We start from the raw sequence: 24,410 nt of genomic DNA, 5'->3' as shown, positions 1-24,410 counted from the left end.
TTCTTCTTCTTCTTCTTCTTCTTCTTCTTCTTCTTCTTCTTCTTCTTCTTCTTCTTCTTTTTAGGGAGGAAGGGAGGTGGGGGACAGGGGCAGAGGGAGAGGGAGAGAGAAAATCAACCAGGCTCCACACCCAGCATGGAGCCTGAAACAGGGCTCAGTCTCACAACCCTAAGGCCATAACCTGAGCCAAAATCAAGGGTCAGATGCTTAACCAACTGAACCACCCAGGCGCCCTTCTTTGTTACTTCTATAACCCTCCTCAAATTATTTCTTTGCTAAATATGAGATAGATAGATAGATAGATAGATAGATAGATAGATAGATAGATAGATGGATGATAGAATGGCACAGTGTGTCTAAGAATGGACACCCATTAGTAGGTTAAGAAGGTAACACATGCAAAAAGTATGGAGTTAAAACAACAGCAATGAGGCTGGATAAAAAGTAGACTGATAAAATATATAGAATATAAAGCATAAGAGTAAGAATAAGAATAAGTTATGGTGACTCCCAGGTTTTTATTTTAATTACTTGGTGGATGGCCATGCCAATCACAAAGACAGAAAATTTAGAAGGAGGTTAAGAGACAAAGAAGATGATTAAAATTTTGAATATGCTGAGTTTGAGGTGTTTTTAGGATACCCATAGAAAGCTAGATATGCAGGGTTTAAGTTCAGGCATGATGGGGAGGTAGCCTCTAAAACCTCAGAATTTCTGTATTGAGAACAGTGTCTTTGTTATTCATGGTGGGCCCCAGGACCACACTTCACAGTTCATATTAATGGCTTGACTCATGGTGGGCATGTCTTAGGTTTATGCTAACAAGATAACTAAAGGTAAGGACTGGTCCTATCTGAAAGACCAACTACGTGATCAGAGGTTAGGTCTTTGAGCCAGTATGAATCAGCTCAACCTCCAGAGAGACTGAACTCAGCAACGTAGCCAGTGATCCAATCAATCATGCCCATGTAATGAAGCTTCAATAGAAAGTCTGGACACCGAAGCTCCAGTGAGCTTCCTGGATTGGTAATACCCCATATGTATTGTCATAAATTGATGGCAGGAGGTTACCTTGCCCTGAGAACAATGGAAGCTTGATACCTGGAATCCTCCTAGACTTTACCCTATGTATCCCTTCCTTTGGATCTAATTTGTTTCAATTTGCTATAATAAAACTGTAATCCTAAGTATAACACTTTCTTGAGTTCTATGGGTCATTCTAGCAAATATGGAACCTGAGAGAATTCGTAGGAGCCCCTTAACTCATAACCAGTGGGCCTAAAGTGAGAGTGACTCCAGGAATTCCTAAACTTATAGCTGGGGGCTGAAGTGAGGACAATGGGGGAACTGTTCCTCTGCCTGTGCAGTTTAGCTGGATGCCTTTGCATTGTATGACTTTATTTTTATGAAATGCTTGAAAAGAAAAATTAAAAGAAAAAAAGATTAGTGGTTCTCTTGGACAAGAAGTATGTAGTGGTGACTGCAAAAAAGGTCAAGAAAATGTTTTATATATTTTCTTGTATACATTCTAGCATATACATTTTTTAAATCCATTTACCTCTTTACAGCTAAATGAGTAGATTTTATTGTCTGTAAACTCTATAACAATATATTTGACTTAAAAAGAAGAGACAGGGGCACCTCGGTGGAGCAGTCAGTTAAATGCCCGACTCTTGGTTTTGGCTCAGGTCGTAATCTCAGGGTTCTGAGATCAAGCCCCGCATCAGGCTCTGAGCTCAGGGCAGAGTTTGCTTGAGATTCTCTCTTCCTGTCCCTCTGCCCCTCCCCCCTCAAATAAATAAATAAATCTTAAAAAAAAAAAGAAGAGACAAAGAGTTCTATGTCTGATATTACTGAGAATGTTATTCATTCTATCACGATGTCCCTTTTTATTAAGAGCTACAGGACAAATTCCTATCCAATCTTAGTCCAAGGACATTTTTCTTAATTAAATATTTTTATTTATTTATTTGAGAGAGAGCAGGAGAGCGGGGTGAGGGGCAAAGGGAGAAGCAGACTCCCCACTGAGCAGGGAGCTTGATACAGGGCTTGATCCTGGGACTCCGAGACCACAACCTGAACCAGAGGCAGACAGATGCTGAACCGACTGAGCCCAGGTGCCCCAGTCCAAGGACATTTTTATTTCTCCTAAATTTTGGGTTTTTCTTCAACAACATCATTGGCAAGTGACTCCTGAGGCCCAAATTTGAACACAATAATTTGAACACAACTATGTAGGCCATCATAATTGGCTTTTTCAACATCATTCCTAGTTCAAATTTGCTTCCACTTTCTTTTACTCAAGTGTTAATGGATATCATTTAGTCATATTTTACAAATACCTGTAAGCTGGCATAATTTTCCTCTAGAACAAGGTGGAGATAAAACAATGTTTCTAAATGCATATAATATTTTACTATACAATTTGAGAGAAAAAATTTTCCTTTGTTCTTTTACAAAAATCTGAAAAATAATTATGTTGGCTTTGTTAGACTGTATCTGGATTTGCAACTTACCCTTCTAAGAAAAGGCTTCAGGCTCTTAGAAGTTTCCCATAAACTGCCTATAAATTACAAAATATGCTGAAACCTCACCAATGTTTCTTAAAATAATTTTGATTTTGTACACTATTTTAGCAACATTATTCACAAATATATCCTATGAAAGTTGTGACTCTGGAATTTCACATAGTCATGGACACTTCCTAAGATATATTATCCATTCAAAAATTGTTCTTAAAAATTATGATAGGCAAATAAATTTTAATTAAAAAAATAACAAAATTAAATTTAAAAAATTAAAAAATATCTGTTCATTGTAAAATTCTTTCAACTTTTCTATGTACTTGAAATTTTTGATAATAAAACGTTTGAAAAAATATGGGAACCTGCAAAGGTAATAATAAAAAAGAAATTCACAAAACAGAAGAAAATCCAGTAAATTAAATGTGGGTCCCCAAAAGAGACACTTGGAGCTGAAATACCAAAAATGATACATACTTGTTTCAATTTCAGATATAAGTGAAATTATGTAAATAACAAAGTCCCCTAAGTTACTTCTTCTAATACTTTATTGTGCATATAAGTCATCTGAGGACCTTACAAAAATGTAGATTCTGAGTGAGTAGCTCTGGAGTGGAGTCTGAGATTATGCATTTCTAACACATTCCTCACTGATGCTGATGCTGCTGGTCCACAGACCACAACTAAAGTAGGAATGCTCACTTTATTATTCTTTAGGATTCAATAAAACCTTCATTTTAAAATACATACCAATAACTACTTATTAACAGAAATATCTTTAGTTACTGCTTTGAACTTCCTAAGTGTGAAACCTCAATGTTAAGCTGAATTCAACCCAGATTTCTGAGTTTTACCTGAAAGAGTTGCTATGACCTCTACAAAGTTAACTCTAACAATGAAAGAAACTTCTCAATAGTAATAGCAGGGGCACATATACTTGGGTCATCTATCTTCTGGATAATTATGATTCAATTATAGAGGGAATGCATAACAAAATGTATGAACATTCTATTCATATCCATCTACTATATTTATTCAGAGATAATTCCAGACAAATCAGCACATTTGTTTCTATCTTGAGAAATTCAGTCTGGACCAGACATATGAAATGTTCAGCTATATAAAGAGTTCTTTAGTCCATTCCCATAATGATTGATATCCCAGCCCTTCAGTGGAAGTAACATTCTCCCCTGTTTGAGGTAAATGATCTCTTGCAGGCACACCATGTGGATACCTGGAAGAGGTAATTTATCTCAAGTGAGCAAACACTTTAATGAAAGCAAGAAGGTTGCCACCTGTCCAGTATTTACAGAGGCAACATGGAAACTGGGGTCTCTGCCCACTGCCTATAAATACATCCTCAAAGTTTAAGAAGGTAGCAGGAGCAACCACCTTTAGCACTTTCCAAGCAGTAAATCCAAGCTACCATTATGGAACTTCCCACTTCATGAAAGGAATAAAGTAATATACCAGTTCACGTGAGATACCAGAACATTCACACACAAAAGAAACAGATAAAACAACAAACATTTATTGGACAATTACATATACAAGAGACTTGCTAACAAGGTTACATTCATACCTAACAACCCTTAAACTAGGAACTTTTCTTAGCCAAATTATACAGATGAAGATATTGAGGCTAAAAGGAATTAAGTACCTTTCCCAGTGTCACACACGAAGTAAACAATCGGACCCAGTTTCAAATCTAGAGCTCCGGTTCTTAATTCACACTCCACTATGTACTCAACATGTTTAATTTTCTCTCCTAGATAATTTAAAATTTTTCTCTTCTATATAATTAATGGTATGTGTATAATTCAGAACGTACTCTTAAAAGGTTAAGTACCTAAAAAGAGTATTTTTAAAAAAGAATAATTTACTGACTTTTTTTTTTTTTTACCTTAGCACAAAGATAATACAAGAAGGAATACTGGTACTACTTAATATATTAAAAGCTACTACTGGATATTGACCACACATACCAGTTTTCCTGGAGCTAAAAAAAACAAAAAAAGTGACACTGATGTCATCAATATATAGTCTTGACATGTAAAATGGTTTAAACTTTTAGTTAAGTTCTTCAAAAAGAAAATGGAGGAAGGAAGGGACAAAAAAGAAAAAATACAGTTCTAAGAAATAACTTCTTGCATTTCAGGATTTTCAGGTTATTTCCTTAATAAACCTTCCCAAGATTTTGGCATTTTGATATCCCACTTGGTTGAAAGAATTAAGACACTACTCATAATATTGGGTGATTCAAGAGACAATGAATCAATTACAAATCAAAGCTGAACTGATATTCCTGATACCTGTCCTATGATGAAAAGATCCTCTTATGAACTGGATAAACAAATTATGAAATGCCTAACTGATAAGTATTACCCAAATATTAAAAATCATTCCCTAGAAGAATAAGAAAATCCTCTAGAACTATGAGTTGTTTTGAAGCTAACACTAGGACAGCATACCATAAGTGAAACACAGCATCATTTCTGTGATTTCTTGCCAAAAATGCATAAACTGAATCTAATCATGAGGAAACATCAAACAAATCAAAATTGAAGGGTATTCTACAAAAATCAGCCTGTAATCTTCAAGATCATGATGGTCAAGGAAAGACTGGGGAACTTTTCTGTGTTGGGGGAGTCTCTGTACCTGAATGAAAGAAAGATGACTTACTACAACACATAATTCTACACCAGATCCTTTGGCTCTAAAAGACACGGTTGGTTGGGACAACTAAGGAAAGTCGAAGGGGGTGTGAATGGTTTCCTTACATTGATCACAGCCCTCTGGTTATGCAGAAGAATGTCTTGCTTGAAATGCACACTAAAATATGAGAAAGTAATGGGCATCATGTCCGCTTCTTGCTTTCAAATTGTTCAGCAAAAGAAAAGGTCTCTGTTGTGTACCTGCAACTCTTCTGTAAGTTTGAAGTTATTTCAAAATAATTTTTAAATGCAAGGCACCCAGGTGGCTCAGTCGGTTAAGCCTCCAACTCTTGATCTCAGTTCAGGTCTTGATCTCAGGGTGGTGAGTTCAAGTGCCACAATAATAATAATTTTTAAACGCAAATATAAAACACTATGTGGCCTATAGGAACATTTTTATCATTTGTTAGTCTGTTAGTAGATGGATGAGTGGGCAGCAGGAAGGAAGGAGGAAGGGTAAGAAGAAGAAATGGTGGGCAGACAGAAAGATAGACACAGAAATAAAACAGACTGGAAGAACACAGAGAAACAGAAAATAATTAGTAGTCTATAAGTGTGTACAGGCAGAAGTGTGTATATCTATTCATTAATGTAATACACTACTTTCACGAGATGGGTGGTAAGGAAACAGTTTTTTTAGTGCACACTATATGCCAGGTACTGTACAAAATGTTCAACAAGTGTTACCTCATTACACCTTCACAAAAACCAGGAAGACAGTACTATCTCCATTTTTAAGTAAAGAGTTTGAGGTCCAGTAAAGTTAAGCAACTTGCCCAATTTCATACAACTAATAATTATCAGAGCTGGATACAAAATAAAATCTGCCTTGTTCAAAGCTAATGCTCTTTCTACTCTATGATAATGCTTACCATATATTTAAGTTATTCATACACTTGAGTTATAAATGCAACATGACCACGTAAGCTGTTATAGCTTTACATTTATTACCCTCATTATTATCTGTTAATAACCTCTCATGTACTTTAAGTGTCTGAGAATATTTTCCCATCCTTTCTGCTAAAATGTCTGAAATTTCTACTACTAGAATACACATAAAAATGAAAACACATTACCTGGAAAAGGTAATATATTAACCCATCATCATTTTTTGAATGACTTCTTCTATAAGCCCAGCTTGTTAAGCCATCTCCATAAAAGGTACACACTGACCATTTTTGTACTAGTCTAATAATAACTCAATTATTTACCTGTCCAACTATATTCTTCCCTATACTCTTCTGGACTTTAATACATCAATTATTCTCCCCCTCTAAGCAACTATCACTTTCTCTTCCCAAAGTACTTAGTGTTCTTTAGCCAACAACATTTAAAGCCTTTCCTAAAAATAAGTTTCCCTGAACTTGCCCTTTTCTCAAGCTATTATCACAAGCAGATTCTAACATCAAAGGCAGTTCTGTTCCTGGGGGTAGGCAAGCATTTAAAGACACACCACTCTCGGTCTACCTTCTACTTGATAAGTCTTACCTACACATATTTTAATCAGGGTCTCAAATAACCATTGTGTCAATATTTTAACTTTAAAATACTGCAATAGTCCACTTTTGGAAAATGTGCTCAGGGAGATCACTGTCTAGTTTTATAAAACCTCTATAATCTGCGGCACCTGGTGGCTCAGTCAGTTGAGCGTCTGTGCCTTTGGCTCAGGTCATGATCCCAGGGTTCTGGGCTCAAGCCCCACATCAGGCTCTCTATCTCCTTCTGCCCTTCCCCCTCTCCTCCCCTTCCCCCATTCATGCTCGCTCACGTGCATGCTCTCTCTCTCTCTCTCTCTCTAATAAATAAAGTCTTTTTTTAAAAAAGTCTACGGCAAGATTTCATTCCTTTTGATTATGCTGAGTGAAATAAGTCAATCAGAGAAAGACACAGATCAGATGATCTCACTGATATGAGGAATTCTTAATCTCAGGAAACAAACTGAGTGTTACTGGAGTGGTGGGGGTGTGGGAGGGATGGAGTGGCTGGGTGATAGACATTGGGGAGGGTATGTGCTATGGTGAGCGCTGTGAATTGTGCAAGACTGTTGAATCACAGATCTGTACCTCTGAGACAAATATTGCAATATATGTTAAAAAAAAAAAAAAGAAGAAGAAGATAGTAGGAAGGGAGAAATGAAGGGGGGGAATCAGAGGGGGAGACAAACCATGAGAGACTATGGACTCTGAGAAACAAACTGAGGGTTCTATTGGGGAGGGGGTGGGGGATGGGTTAGCCTGGTGATGGGTATTAAAGAGGGCACGTTCTGCATGGAGCACTGGGTGTTATACGCAAACAATGAATCATGGAACACTGCATCAAAAACTAATGATGTAATGTATGGTGATTAACATAACATAATAAAATTTTAAAAAATAAAAAGAAATAAAAGAAGTTTATAATCTGATCCCATGCCAATGATCCACCTTTTCCCTCACTATTTTCCAATATAGTTATAATAGAAAACACATTTTAGTTATCACCATGTATAAGCCAGCCGCACTAGGCATGGGTCTCCATTCCATCTCCTTAATGTCCCTCTTCCCATTCTATGCTTATTCCCACCTCTGCAGCTCTGCTCAAGCTCTGCCCTCCATCTGGATGCTGTCCCTCTTCTGTAACTTACTATCCGTCATTCTAGGCCCAGGTAAAGCCTTCAGATAGGGCTCCCTGAAGCCTTCCCAATACTCGTAAGCCTACTCTGAGCTGCATCTTTTATGGGTTCTTACATTTAAAACCAGTATTTCCTCATTCAATCCTTGATTACATTCTGCCTAAAGTTGGTTCATAAGTTGTCAATCTTGTTCTATAATCACTGTGCATATTTTCTAGAGGTCCAGATCCAAGTCATATTTTTCTTTTATCTCCTAAAGCATATACAGCACAGTGATACGGAAAGATAAAGTAATGATATAAAAAGGATCATAGCTTAAGAAACCAATCTATTTTAATTGTTCACATACCTACAAAGAATATGATGAACACAAATAATCTGTTTTTTAAACTAAGTCCCAAAACTTTCATTCAGTTCTTTCAAGAATGTTAATCTTGGGGCACCTGGGTGGCTCAGTCGGTTAAGTGTCTGCCTTCACCTCAGGTCATGGTCCCAGGGTCCCAGGATCAAGCCCCGCATCGGGCTCTCTGCTCAGCAGGGAGCCTGCTTCTCCCTCTCCTTCTGCCTGCCACTCTGCCTACTTGGGATCCCTCTCTCTCTCTGTGTCAAATAAATAAATAAAATCTTTTAAAAAAAAAAAAAGAATGTTAATCTTGCTCTGAAGCTATAGTGCCAACATACTTAAAATACATTTATTTAGACTTTTATTTCAGACTTCAAATCCAGTACATTGAGGTTTTGCCAAAATATTAGAGATGCATATAGCTTACCAACATTGATGGCCACAATCTAAAAATAATCTTTGAATCTTAAGTTTCCCACTATAAGAACCTAGATTTAGATACGTGAAATCACAATAAATGAAGTGCATGTATATAGCAGACTTGTCTAAAGAATTAAACTACACCCTAAATTATTATTTCATTAATGCTTACAACATTCCATGAAGCAGGTGTTACCAAATCCGTTATATTATTTTTACTGTTAATGTGTTTGAAATGACCATAATTAGTCCAATGACATAGCTTAACCTGTAGGTAACTGTATGTTATTCTCGAGAAGTTAGTTTTCATTGAACCTTTCACACAAACTTATCCTGCAATCTGAGTCATGAAAAAAAATTTTAGACCTTTGGAAATCACTGATTATAGGTGGTTCCATGGCTGGTGGAAAGAAACTGACTATTCAAATTAACCCTATTTAAAATCAGTTCAGAAAAATAAAAACATATCACCAAACGAGAGAAGTTTTCTACTGGTTCTGTTATTACTCAAACTTCTAAAATGTATAGCTAGAAGCAGAAATTAAGAAAGACTAAAACATTTGCAAGAACATTACCAGTATTACTTAATAAAAAAGCTAATGAGATTTCCATGGGAAAATCAGATCACAAAGGGAAAAAATAAGGTGGATACATTCACAAGAAATGTCATTTAATTTCCCCATAAATTAAGACAAAATTACCCACCAAAATTTATATTAATTCTCTACATCATTAGAGATTTAATCATTTCTCTGTACCTGAATAAAAGAAAGATGAAAAGAAATACATTTTCTTCCTAAACAGTTTATTAGGATTTATGTGTAAGTGTATTTTGCAAGGACCTAGAGGAGGGAATCGTACCTGTTTTACCAATGACTTCCTGTAACTCAGCCATAGAGGTGATTATTGCGGCTAGGAGGTCAGAACTGGTAAGCCAACTGAGCGCTTGCAAACAACGTAACTGCTCCTTCTGATGCTCTGCAAAAAAAGAAAGAAATCCATCCTGCAATGCTACAAACATTTAAAATCCATGTTTAAAATTCATAGCAACGTTTGGCTATTAAAATAGATCAAAACTTGTAGACAGAACTTTGCCTAGTATGGAAAAGTCTACAAGAAATGTTAGATTTGACTGAGAATTTATTTATATATTATATGAATTAGGTGAAGTCAAAAATAAGAGAGAGAGAGAGAGAGAGAGGATGGGGCACCTGGGTGGCTCAGTCAGTTAAGCATCTGACCCTTGACTTCGGTTCAGATCATGATCTCAGGATTGTGAAATTGCACCTCATGTCGGACTCCACGTTGGGCATGGAGCCTGCTTAAGATTCTCTCCCTCTCCCTCTCCCTCTGTCCCTCCCCACCTACCCTACCCCTGCTCATGCACTCTCTCACTCGCTCTCTCTCTCTCTCTCAAAAAAAAAGAGAGAAGAAAATTTTTCTTTAGTTCTGCTTATATTACTTAATAGCTTGATTTTTAAAAAGTTAAAAATTGAAATCATTGTTTCCCCAGAATAGTCAAGTATTTTAAAAAAAGTTAACTGGAACATTTACATTTGTCTCATTTTCATTCAATTCTTCAATAGATGTTTAACTCTGATCATTTTATACTGATTCACAGAAAGTGAAAATAAATTATACCGGTAATTAATTTTAAATAGGGCAGAGTTTCTGGATTGACTTAATTGAAAAATCACTATATAAACTCTCCACTTTACTGTGAAAAGAGCATTCGAATATATTAAAGCTAAAAATATATATATATATAATAAAGCTAGACAAACTTGAAATTATATTTGCCACTTTCTTTAAATTTTAATAGTCATAACAAAAAATCAAAACCAATTTATGAATAAATATACATTTACCCATACACACATACGTATCTATATACACATGGGACTGTGTTACATGATTTGACATATTAAATGATTTTGTTTAAGTTTTTACATAATAGCTAAACACAGTCACATTGTATGTTTTCAACTTAGATTTTAAAAAGCATAAATGATCTTACTTGGAAATTTATGCTTGTCTTTGGGCTCTCCTGTACACACTAACATGCCTATACCTTCTTTGAAACTTTCCATCCAGGTAAAAAGAGAGGCACATGATTGGCCCAAAATCTTGAGCCTATTTGCTGCCAAAATTGCAATAACACCTTTCCGGAATACACGTATCAATCCTTTGAATGGTTTTTTCTTCATCTTGGCTTCCTCTTGCTTCTTTTCGTCTACACTTGACAAAGCCTGGGCTAGAGTTCTAACTTCCAGTTTGAACAACTCAAAGGTGTTGACCTGCTCCTGGAGAAAATCTCTCTGTGTAGATAAGGCACATGATCGGCTGTAGAGAGGATATAAGGCACCAACCATCAATGCACAGGCTGCCAGCAAGGATGTTTGTTCCCTTTGAGTCTGTGATAACATGTTTTTGAAGCGTGAATTTTCAAGAACCAACTGTTCATGTGACCTCTCAATACGATTCAATTTTTCCATATTTTTTTCAGCAATTTCTTGAAATTTCTGTAAGAAGTCAAATAAAATATTTAAAACGTAGTCATCTTATTACTTCTAGAAAAGAAAACAAACTTTTGCTGACAACTTCTTCAAGAGATCCATGTTCTAAATATCTAAAAATACGTATGACAGAGCAACAGTGAGCCAAACGGCTTAGCTCTAAATGTGCGCACTGATTTTTAAATCCTCTTACATAGAAGCTTCACATAAAATCGAACATGTAAAGGGCGCCTGGGTGGCTCAGTTGGTTAAGCGACTGCCTTCGGCTCAGGTCATGATCCTGGAGTCCTGGGATCGAGTCCCGCATCGGGCTCCCTGCTCAGCGGGGAGTCTGCTTCTCCCTCTGACCCTCCCCCCTCTCATGTGCTCTCTCTCTCTCATTCTCGCTCTCTCAAATAAATAAATAAAATCTTTAAAAAAAAAATCGAACATGTAAATTTAAAAAGTACTTCATGAATTTCCTGTACACTTATATACATAAATGCACACATCTAGAAAGGAAAATTTCTCTTCTTCCATTCCTAACTTTTATTTCCTGCTTTTAAACAGAAATTATAACACCAATAGAAGTTTTCCTATATGTAAAAAGACTTTACATTTTGCCAGAATAAGCAAAGGGTTAAGTCAATGATACAACATAGGGGCACCTGGGTGGCTTAGTCAGTTAAGCGTCTATCTTCGGCTCAGGTCATGATCTCAGGGTCCTGGGATCGAGCCCTGTGTTGGGCTTCCTGCTGAGCCGGGAGACTGCTTCTCTCCCTCTCTCTTTGCCCCTCCCCCCCACCATGTGCACTCTCTCTCTCTCAAATAAATAAATAAACTCTTTAAGAAAAAAATACAACAGGGCGCCTGGGTGGCTCAGTCGTTAAGCATCTGCCTTTGGCTCAGGTCATGATCCCAGGGTCCTGGGATCGAGTCTCATATCGGGCTCCCTGCTCAGTGGGAAGCCTGCTTCTCCCTCTCCCACTCCCCCTGCTTGTGTTCCTGCTCTCACTGCCTCTCTCTCTGTCAAATAAATAAATAAAATCTTAAAAAAAAAAAAAGAAAAAAGAAAAAAATACAACAAATAGCACTTGACTGCCATTTACTGGATGAGGACAAACTGATTCTCAGGACAAACTCTCTCATATCAGCTCTTTCTTACCTTCCCAAGACAGAACACTGAACAAAGTACAGATCCAGCGGTGGGAAGAAATAACTAACTGTAAGCTGGGCCTCAGCAGTTCTCTGATCCTTTTTCCCTCATCAAGGGATTTGCAATCCAAAACAATTTTGAAACACAAAGAAATTTCAACGGCAGACAACATATTTTAATTGCTAGAAAATAAACTAGTTCTCTATGAAATCTTATGCCTAATCATTAAGGAACTGCTGGGGTAGAGTAAATTTCAGAAGATAACAGATCCCAATTTCCTTTACTGATTCATTTATCATTCAATACACATTTACTGATTACTCACTAAATTCCATGTGCTAGAAAAAGAGACAAGCAAATCAATTATTGTGGCACAATGCTATGATAAAACTCTGCCAGATTGCCAGAGGTACACAAAAGGGAGTTTGCGCAAAATGATATTGACAGGCTTTTGGAGGGATATGACAAAGGTAGTGGGGTATATAATAGAAAGAATTAACAAAAAAACCTACTGATAAGGAAGTTAATCATAGCTATCCTATAAGAATTTAATGATCAGAGTTGGAGAAAATAATACAAACTCTTGCCTACTCCTCAAGATTTGATGTCAAAGCCTACCGTGGACAATGTTGATATGCGGTAGCCAAACAAATTCAAACTTGTAGAAATATACTGCTGAGAAAAATAACTCTTGGGCCAAATCCAACCCCATGGCTAGGGGATGAGATTCCCAAAAGGTGCACAGTGAATAGAAAAAGGCCCTCGGAGGTACAGTCCTGAGTACGAATGAGTAAAGGAAGTCAACAAGAAGCCACTCTCTGAAGGAGAGTGGCTTATATTACTTATATCACTCATTCAACTTCCTGGATGCTTTCCCTTGGGCAGGGGAAAAACTGTATTTTAGCCATGGTTTTAAATGTTTCTATATTATAATTCCCTTTATTTAATCCAACTCTTCTCTAAAGTCTGACCCAGCCGTATCTATGATGGTAGTGTGAAAAACAAAGGAACCAGGAAATAAAGGAACTGTGGCTTGCCCCAACCGCATCTCCACCACTGGCCAAGCTGTGGTAGCAGGATTTCATCACCGGGACTGTGTCCCAGAGCTCCATACAAGGACACTTGTAAAGGAAGTGGTGTCCCACTGGGAGCAGCTGAAAGAAGCAAGAAACTCTGAGAAGCTCTAACCAAGTAGACTGCTTGGAAGCAGATGTGAGACACACTTTTAAGGGAAGCAACCTTTAAGAAAAGGGAAAACTGACCTGAATTGTGGCTAAAGAAGGCAGGAAGACCAGTGTGTGGAAGAAGAAGAGCCAGAAACAGGATAATTATTCTAAGGAAGCACAAACAATTCAGAACGCCTGAAGAGAAGAGGAGAATGGTGGAAAATTGACAAGTAGGTAGATAAGAGATGGTTAAGCTACGGAATTTAAACTATCTGGAAAGCCATGAGTACCCATAAGATCCTGGAAGTTGCTCTGCTTTAGTTAATGGGTGGGAGAATCAGAAATCCTAATAAAGACTGCCAAGGGTAGCAGTAGAGTTGCAGGGAGTAGGGATGGAATGAGACGAGCAAATAGAAATTATAACAGTTAACTCCGTATTTTCTCTACAATCAATTCCATTAGTTCAATTAGAGGGGAAAACAGGAAAATTCTAGGAAATCCAAGATAAAAGAGGCATACTGGCCATAGCTAGGTAGGAGACATAAAAATTAACCTCACCGGATTCCAGGTGGCTACCTATGTACACATTCACAGTTCTCAAAGTCTCAGGCAGAAGTGTGTTTTCAACAAAAAATACTTTTTTTGAACAACAACAAAAAAATGGTGATGAGATATATTTGCTAACAATATTTTAAATATTTCAAAATAAAACGTGAAATCATTGGTCAAAATCAAATGGGTTGCTGAAAGAGAGCTGAAAGTATGTGAACTACTGGAATTAAAATTTTAAAAATAAACAAAATAAAAATTTAAAAATTAAAATAAAAAGGAAAGAGAGCTGGAAGTAAAGCAAGCCCATTCTGGAAAAGATTTAGTTAATTTTAGCACATGATAGACCTCAAACTCTTCTACCGTATACAGCTGGCCCACTTTAGGGCCTCAGGTTGAAGCTGACAGCATTTTAGAATGGCAACCAGAAACTGGCAGTCCTGGGATGAGGATGAGAGATTAATCAAAATGTGGTGAGAAATGGATAAAAATCTGAAATACACTACCCAAAACACCCCATTTCTCTCGATGAAGAGAAAACCAGGAACCAGCTGTAATGTTTTAAAAACAGAATTGGGATTCCGGACTTCCACAGCCAGTTTTCATTTTCAACTGCCTGGTAGAAGCAGTGGTAATATAAAAGAAGCAACTTTTGAAGATCCTCATGTCATTCTATGACCCCCAAGTTTTGATCACTTGTAATGATTTATACATTTAAAAGTGCTGATTACTATTAATTACTACCACTACGGCTGATTTCATGAGATTCCTATGATTTGTATTGTAAGAAAGAGATGCCATTCACAGATTGCTAGAACAGTAAAAATAGGACTAAGAATACATATGAAGTTTGTTTATAAATAAAAATAATCTCTAAATTCTACCTCTGAAACTAATAAAAAAAATAAACAAAAGGGTGTATATATCCTTTAAAAAATAAATTTAAAAGTAAAAATAAATAATCTCTAAATACTATTTAATTGTCTAATAACTCTGCTGTCCTCTGTCATTCTTGGTTTAAGTAATTATAATCAAGATACCAGGTATCAATTGTTATTTTTTTAAATATAAACCAGACCAAGGGGTGCCTGGGTGGTGCAGTCAGTTAAGCGTCCAACTCTTTGTTTTGGCTCAGGTCATGATCTCAGGGTCTTGAGATCAAGTCCCATGGGCTCTGTGCTCAGCGGGAAGTCAGTCTGAGTTTCTCTCTCCCTCTACCTCTGCCCCTCCCCCTGCACACTCTCTCTCTCTCTGAAATAAATATGTAAATCTTTTAAAAAAAACAATCAGACCAATATTGAACTAGATGACTAGAATTAATTAGCAGGGTGAATTAAAGATTTAGGAATAATGAAGTTAAATATTTAAATTTTTAACGCTCTTATTAACAAATATTAACAACACAAAAACCTCAATAACATTAGTACTTAATGACAGTTTTGTTCATTTCTTAACAATTACATTTCTGCATCTCTACTGTCTCCACTGAGATCCAGAATCACAGATCTAACTGCCCCATAGGCCTCTCCACTTAGCTACCCCAAAGCCCTCTAAGCTAAAGTAACCAGTCCAGTACTATTGATTTGCTTCCTAAACATATCCATAATAATCCTCTTTCTATCAATAAATGGTACCCAACATCCACCCAAGTGTTCAAACCAAAAACTTTCTAGTCAGTCTTTTTTTTTAAAGATTTTTTTTTATTTATTCATTGAGAGAGAGAGAGAATGGTAAAGAGAGAGCATGAGAGGGAAGAAGGTCAGAGGGAGAAGCAGACTCCCTGCTGAGCAGGGAGCTCGATGCAGGACTCGATCCTGGGACTCCAGGATCATGACCTGAGCCGAAGGCAGTCGCTTAACCAACTGAGCCACCCAGGCGCCCTAGTCAGTCTTAATACCTCCTTTCCCCCTATCCTCTACATTCCAAATCAAAGCCATCCGCAAATACAGTTGGGTTTACCTGCAAAATATACCCTGATCCATCTCCACAGCTACCCATGCTAGTTCCAGCTCTTCACCCTCAGCTACTCATGCCCACTTCGATGTTACTGTCACATTAGGTCAGTCAAATCCTATTGTTTAACCTCTGTCTTTACTGAACCAAGGTTCTCTCCTCAAGTCACAACACCCCCACATGCCTCATGCTGCAAAGATTTCACCTTCTCCTGGGATCCTCAACCTGATGAAAAAGGAGAGAATGGTCTGCTCCTTCACGATCCAGACATGAGACTCACCCCTCTTTCTCACAATTTAGCCATGTTCTCTAGCACCCCCAGGTCCTTGGCCTTCCAACTCCCCTAACACTATTTAAATCCTAACAATCTTCAGAGCCCATTTCAGGGTCTATCTACTCCATGACACCTTTCACTATAATCCTTACTCACACTGACCTTGACCTTCTCTGAACTTGTATCACTCAGACATTTAATTCCTACACTGCTACTTACTTATTTCATGTGTGTATATCTATTCTCCCTCCAATACAAAAGAGTGCTAGTTCCTAGAAGCCAGGAAGTATTTACTGTAGTGCCTGTCACAGTGTTCTATGCCCTGTAGGTATTTAGTAAATATTGAAAAAATTAAATAATCCTTTATAAGATGTTCCTTGGTGCTAAGCACAGTTTTTTGCTAATAGACACTGAATGTATACCAAATGGATAAAAAGCTTTACAAATATAAGGAGAAGAAAAATATAATCGAGAAAAAGATATAATTTCCAAATATAATTTGGAACTTATCAACATGTCAGAATTCTGTTTTAAAATTAATTCTGATATTCCACAGGGACCTTCAGAGGTACTGTATTATTTATAGTGAATTATTCTTGAAGAACAAAGCTTGTTTGATGGTAACACTGGAAACAGCAATAAGAGCAATTTTTCCCTTTAAAAAAAAAATCCTGTTCTTTACCCAAGGAGATTGAAGGCCAATATTTTTAAAGCAAACATAAGGAACATCGCCTTCAAATGGGACAAAAGCATTCCTAGTACTGAAATAACCTGCTCCTTGGTGTGTTTAATTTCAAAAATAACATTTGCAAATTCCTCCAAAACAACACTTTTATCTTGAAGAACTAAAAATAAAAAAAAAAAATACAGTATGGATATCTTTTATACAGATTTCTTTGGCATATCAAAAATACTATATAATTTCACTAGCTTTCCTCTACTGTCTGATAAATTCAAAGTGCATCCAAAATGAATGGGGGTGGGGGGGCAGATACCCTCTTTGCCTAATGAATCATGCACTTACTTCCTGAAATACACAGGCTCCGTGGGACGCCTTACAGTGCTCCATGAACTATGAGACTCTGGGCCAGAAATTAGACACTTCCCTAGAGAGTAAAATTCTTTTTTATCACTTTTGCTTCCTGAGTTCTTATTCTTTATGTTGGCAAAAGACAAAATGCAAACTGGACATTCAATGATACATAGACATCAAAGGACTTCATTTAAAAATGTCTTATTTTTATAAGCTGCATACCTTGTCTTTTTATGCAATGGTAATATTTTAAAATATAATAAATTCACCTGCTTATCTTATGATGTAAATACTTCTCTGTTAAAAACAAAGCACATGTTGTGAAGAAAGTGGAAGCCTCACACCTTGCTGGTGAAGATGTTAAAATGATGCAGCAGGTTTTGAAAACAGTTTGGAAGCTCCTCAAAAAGTTAAATGTGGAGTTATCATATGACCTAGAAATTCCACTATCTGACCTTCATATATATATTCAAATCCCATACTGATTATTTACTTAACTTAAAAAAACTATCTTTATTTTGTAAGTCTAGCATGGCAAAAAATATTATGTGCCCAAATGGTCTGTGCCTCTGGTTATTCTTGTTTCTAAAGCAGTAAAAATTATAAAGTGCCCTTTGGATAAGCAAAACCTTCAAAAGGACAGAGAGTTCTCCTTATCCTTAGACTGAGAATAAAGGTGTCAACATAGGCAAAATTAAAAGATACAACGTCAGATTGTTGATAAGTCAGCAACCACCTCTCAATTCTGACCCACCTCAGGTCTCCCTTCCTTGTGGGTTTTCAGACCCTGGCAAGAGCGCCCAGGTTGGCTCCAGTCTCCTCTACAAAAACTTCAAATATTGACACCTCCTTTTCTAAGTTCATAGCATCCTCTTGGGAATTAATTACACAAAGTTGTTGTGATAAACCCTATATTATTTAATTTCTCGTGTGTTTAAGGGATGACCTCCCAACTAAAGTTGACAGTTTTTGAGGAAAGAACTAAGACTATATCGCTTTGTTAATACCACAGCATGGAACACAGTGCCCTATATATCTGGTATATAACATAAAAAGTATATTTTTATTAATATTAAATACATTATATAAAAGGTGTCTTGATATTCTTACCAATAGCAATTTTGCAATAGAATATACTAAAAATTCAGTCTCTGGGAAAAAAAGTCTGAGAGAAAGAGGAGATAAGGGAACTAGCATCTGTGGGTGGCTGACAGTGTGTCACTGGTTTTTCATACATTATCACATTTAACCATTAATCAAGAATCACTTGGAAATGCAAGCTCAAGAAATATGAAACTGAACTGTCACTAGACCCATTTTCAGGTATTATTTGATATACAAAAACAGCATATATTAAAAGAAATGGTGTTGTAGCATAATGCAAAAAGGCCTGGAAGATCAGGATGATGAAAATGTATTAAAACAGCACATAACGTTCACTTTGCAATTTCTAAATGCCAAGCAAGGGGCTGACCATTTTACATCTGTTACCTCTATTCTAATCCCAATTCTAGAACTTTCTTGCTACACAAACAACTGGTATCAGTTCTCTGAACCTTGGTTTCCTCGTTTGTAAAATAAAAATGATGCCTAAATGACCTATCTCACATGGTTGTTGTGGGGCTTGAGTAAGAGGAGATTGCACAAAGTTATAAAAAAAAGCACTGAAAAATCTATTGAGCATTGTGCAATTCAACTGACAGCCTTACTAAAAAAAAAATATTCTAAAGCAATTATTTCAGAAGCAAAGGACTTCACACCAACTCAGAGTCCATCAATGCATGGTGTGCACAGGATTGTGTCAAACTAACTCCCTGTCATCATTCCAGGCAGCCATGTATACATATCACCTCCAATCATATAAACAAGCTAAGCTTGGAATATTTTTGGAATCCAATTAAAAAGAAAAAAAGTTTCAACATCTAATAACACTAATCCGTTCTTGCCAAATGTACTCTTAATACTGTCATACAAGAGAAATAAAATGCAATATATTATAATGAACCTGAATTTCTTTGATTTTTATTCTCCATTCTCAACTCACTTGATTTTACTAAGATGTCAAATAAACCTAAAGTGTTTACAATAAATATTACATGAAGGTTAACCATACAACTAACAGGCAAAAATCTTTACTTCTATTAAGGGAGTTCTTATTCCAGGAACTCCATTTTTTCAGATAGAAAAGATAAAAGAACATAAATAATTAACAAAAGCAAAGTTAATAAGAGAATTAATGTGGCACTCTGTCCAGGTGCTTCAGTAGGCATACATGTTTGAGATGTATTTACATGATGGCTCCAAAGTATTTAAATTTAAGAGTTACCCAACCACATGGCCAGCACATTTTACCTAATGCTAAAAACATGCTGTGATACTAAAACCAAGCTCCCTGTTCTACAAGTATCATTTATCTAATAGCATTCTCACTAATTGTTTTAAAGCTTACACATTCAAAAATCTTGCAAATAACTCTCCTACGTTTTTTCAGATAAAAACAATTTGAATCAAAAATTGTTTTTTATTTAACCTTTTACTAGCCATTTCTTTACAATAACCAAACATTAAACACAGGGCTCTATAGATAAGTCATTTATTTTCCAGCAGATGGCCTCTTGTAATAGCCATGCTCATCTAACACCAAACATCCTCTACGACCTACAATCCTATGCAACAATTGTGGATTTTTCTTCTTTATGTTCTTATCAATATAGTTTTTGAAAATACATTAAGTAATATAAAATGAAAATAATGTTATTTGCATTGCAGCTCTGGGGGAAAAAAGAAATATAGAATTAATCATAATAAAATTTCCTAAAATAAAATTTATACATCCCATAATATGCATTATAATAGCAATTTACCAACTATAAAACCCAAATGAATTGCTGCTATCTATTCAATTACATTTTACAAAAATTCAAATATGTATATAAATAATATAGACAATATGACAATATATATTATTAATGTACTTTAGGAATAATGAAAATGATACTTTCAAATTGCATACCCATGGATCAAAGCCTAGGGTGTCACATGTTCTTCAGGAAAAAGTCTTCAGTGAGAGACTCTCTTAAAACACTAGCATTTGTGATCATTGATTCCCTTAGTTAGGAAAATGAACTGCTATGCCTTCCTGCATATTTAGAATAAAAGTGAGTTGGGGGAGGAGTCCAAGATGGCAGAGGAGTAGGACACCTTAGTTTTTTTTGTCTGGCCCCAGGAATCCAGTAAGATAGCTATTAAATCATTCTGAACACCTGTGTACTCAACTGGAGATCTAAGAAAGGAATAGCTGCAACTCTACACATAGAAAAGCAACTACTTGCGGCACCTGGGTGGCTCAGTTAGTTAAGCATCTGCCTTCAGCTCAGGTCATGATCTCAGAGTTCTGAGATCAAGCCCCGCATGAGGCTCCCTGCTCAGTGGGAAGCCTGCTTCTCCTTCTCCCACTCCCCCTGCTTGTGTTCCTTCTCTCGCTGTCTCTCTTTCTATGTCAAAAAATAAATAAAATCTTTAAAAAAGAAGAAGAAGAAGCAGAGCACAAAATCAGAACTTTTAAAAGTCTGCTCCAGTGAGGAACATCCCTGCCGGAAAGGTGCTCATGTGGTGAAGCTGGGCAGAACTCTAGGTGGGACAGTGTGGTCTCAGAATCCTTGAGGTCACAGGAAGACTGGGGGTGCCTGAGTGCAGCAGAGCTCCCAGGTATCAGAGTGGGAAGCAGGCTGCAAAGACAGAGCCGAGGAGTGGGCTCTCAGCTCGGGGTTGCCATAAACCGTGAACTGCGGAATAGTCGGGCCACTGCTCTTCAGCAGGGACCCAACAATCAGCAGATCCCAGGAGGAGCATAAGTTTTTCTTTCTTTACAATTTTGGGATGCAGGTTCTTCCAACAGACCAAAATACACCAAGAATCTAGAGTATGGCTCTGTTCTCTTCACTTGTCTGATCATATTCTCTCTTTTTTTCTTCTTCTTCTCCTTTTTTATTAAAGTCTTTTCAAATTTTCATCTTTACAATTACATTCTATTCTTTTGATGTATTTAATTCTATATATATATAAGTTTTTATTTAATTCTATATATATATATATATAAGTTTTTATTTCTAACAGACCAAAATACACACAGGATCCAGCGTATTACTCGGTTCTGTTCACCTGTCTGATTATATTCTCTTTTGTTTTAATTTTTGTTTTTGTTTTTTGTTTTAGGGCTCTTCTGATCTGTTTAGTGTATATTTCTCTGGGGTTGTTGTTGCCATTTTAGTATTTTGTTCTCTCATTCATCTATCCTTCTCTGGACAGAATGACAAGATGGAAAAACTCAGCTCAAAAAAGAGAACAAGAGGCAGTACTGACTGCCAGGGACCTAATCAGTATGGATATAAGTAAGATATTAGAACTAGAGTTCAGAATAACGATTATAAAGACATTAGCTGGGCTTGAAAAAAGCATAGCAGACACTAGAGAAGCCCTTTCTGGAGAAATAAAAGAACTAAAATCTAACCAAGTCGAAATCAAAAAGGCTATTAATGAGGTGCAATCAAAAAAATGGAGGCTCTAACTGCTAGGATAAATGAGGCAGAAGAAAGAATTAGTGATACAGAAGACCAATGATGGAGAATAAAGAAGCTGAAGAAAAGAGAGATGAACAACTACTGGATCATGAGGGGAGAATTCCAGAGATAAGTGATACCATAAAGGGAAACAATGTTAGAATAATTGGAATCCCAGATAAGAGGAAAGAGAGAGAAAGAGAGAGGGCCAGAAGGTATATTAGAGCAAATTATAGGGGAGAACTTCCCTAATCTGGGGAAGGAAATAGGCATTCAAGTCCAGGAGGCACAGAGAACCCCCGTTAAAATCAATAAAAATAGGTCAACACCCCAACATATCATAGCGAATCTTGCAAATCTCAGAGACCAAGAGAAAATCCTGAAAGCAATTCGGAACAAGAGGTCCATAACCTATAAGGGTAGAAACATCAGACTGGCAGCAGACCTATCTGCACAGACCTGGCAGGCCAGAAAGGACTTGCATGGTATATTCAGGGAGCTAAATGGGAAAAATATGCAGCCAAGAATATTGTATCCAGTGAGGATGTCATTCAAAATCCTCAAAAAGATGCCAAGACAAACAGAAACTAAAAGAATTTGTGATCACTAAATGAACCCTGCAAGAAATACTTACTTTTGGGGTCTCTCTTCACTTAAAGTAACATAGATCAGAAAGGAATGGAGACAATATACAGAAACAGTGACTTTACAGGCAATACAATGGCACTAAATTCATATCTTTCAATAGTTATTCTGGATGTAAATGGGCTACATGCCCCAATCAAAAGACACAGGGTATCAGATTAGATAAAAAAAGCAAGTCCCATCAATACACTGTCATCAATACATTAGCATTATCATGCTAATGGACATCAAAAGAAAGCCGGGATAGCAATCCTTATATCAGACAAATTAGATTTTAAACTGAAGACTGTAATAAAAGATGAGGAAGGACACAATATCATAATTAAAGGGTCTATCCAACAAGAAGATCTAACAATTGTATATATTTATCCCCCTAACATGGGAGCAGCCAATTATATAAGCCAGTTAATAACAAAATCAAACACATCGATAATAATACAATAATAGTGGAAGACTTACCCCACACACTGCAATGGACAGATCATCTAAGCAGAAGATCAACAAGGAAACAAGGGTTTTGAATGACACACTGGACCAGATGGACTTCACAGATAAATTCAGAGCATTCCATCCTGAAGCAACAGAATACACATTCTTCTCCAGTGCACATGGAACATTCTCCAGAATAGATCACATATTGGGTCACAAATCAGGTCTCAACCAATACCAAAAGACTGGGATTATTCCCAATGCTTTTAAACGGCAACTCAATCACAAGAAGAAATTTGGAAAGAACTCAAATACATGGAGACTAAAAAGCATCCTACTAAAGAATGAATGGGTCAACCAAGAAATTAAAGAATTTTAAAAATTCATGGAAACAAATGAAAATGAAAACACAACTGTTCAAAACCTTTGAGATGCAGCAAAGGCAGTCCTAAGGGTGAAGTACATAGCAATACAAGCCTTTCTCGAGAAATAAGAAAGGTCTCAAATACACAACCTAACCTTACACCTAAAGGAGCTGGAGAAAGAACAGTAAATAAAGCCTAAACCCAGCACGAGAAGAGAATTAATAAAGATTAGAGCAGAAACCATAGAAAAGAACAGTAGAACAGATCAACAAAACTAGGAAAAGAATTAATAAGATCAACAAACCCCTAGCCAGTCTTACCAAAAAGAAAAGAGAAAGGACCTAAATAAATAAAATCATGAAATGAAAGAGGAGAGATCACAACCAACACTGAAGAAATACAATTATAAGAACATATTATGAGCAACTATATGCCAACAAATTAGGCAATCTGGAAGAAATGGATGCATTCCTAGAGATGTATAAACTACCAAAGCTGAAACAGGAAGAAATAAAAAACATGAACAGACTGATAACTAGCAAGGAAATTGAAGCAGTAATCAAAAATCTCCCAACAGGGACGCCTGGGTGGCTCAGTTGGTTAAGTGTCTGCCTTCAGCTCAGGTCATGATCCCGGAGTCCTGGGATCGAATCCCACATTGGGCTCTCTGCTCAGCAGGGAGTCTGCTTCTCACTCTGCCCTTCACCCTGCTCATGCTCTCTCTCACTCTCTCTCTCGCTCTCAAATAAATAAATAAAATCTTTAAAAAAAAAATATCCCAACACACAAGAGTCCAGGGCTGGATGGCTTCCCAGGGGAATTCCACCAAACATTTAAAAAAGAACTAATACCTATTCTACTGAAGCTGTTTCAAAAAATAGAAATGGAAGCAAAACTTCCAAATTCTTTCTATGAGGCCAGCATTACCTTGATCCCAAAATCAGACAAAAACCCCATCAAAAAGGAGAATTACACACCAGTATCCCTGATGAACATGAATGCAAAAATTCTCAAGAAACTAGTCAATAGGATCCAACAGTACATTAATAGGATTATTTACCATGACAAAGCGGGATTTACTGCTGGGCTGCAAGGGTGGTTCAACATCCACAAATCAAATAATGTGATACCCTATATTAATAGAAGGATAAAAACCATATGATCCTCTCAGTAGAT

At 36.7% G+C, this 24,410-nt stretch overlaps 1 protein-coding gene across 8 annotated transcripts in view; it reads right to left on the bottom strand.

Annotated features, from left to right (window-relative positions):
• The window catches only part of CCDC171 (coiled-coil domain containing 171), a 316,432-nt gene that overhangs the window by 157,000 nt on the left and 135,022 nt on the right, over positions 1-24,410 (bottom strand). For all 8 annotated transcript variants that reach the window (XM_073880818.1, XM_025887898.2, XM_073880822.1 and 5 more), the window contains 2 exons: positions 10,628-11,132; positions 9,472-9,588 (listed from right to left, as the gene is read on the bottom strand). In XM_073880818.1, the coding sequence (XP_073736919.1) occupies positions 9,472-9,588; positions 10,628-11,132 (622 nt within the window). The remainder of the gene's footprint in view (positions 1-9,471; positions 9,589-10,627; positions 11,133-24,410) is intronic.

The sequence above is a fragment of the Callorhinus ursinus genome, unplaced genomic scaffold (assembly GCF_003265705.2).
Source record: "Callorhinus ursinus isolate GAN/ISIS: 27379988/994484 unplaced genomic scaffold, GSC_fseal_2.0 scaffold39, whole genome shotgun sequence".
In the NCBI taxonomy this organism is placed as follows: domain Eukaryota; kingdom Metazoa; phylum Chordata; class Mammalia; order Carnivora; family Otariidae; genus Callorhinus; species Callorhinus ursinus.
The sequence above is the reverse complement of the archived record's forward strand: the minus strand, read 5'-3'. Positions and strand labels throughout refer to the sequence as shown.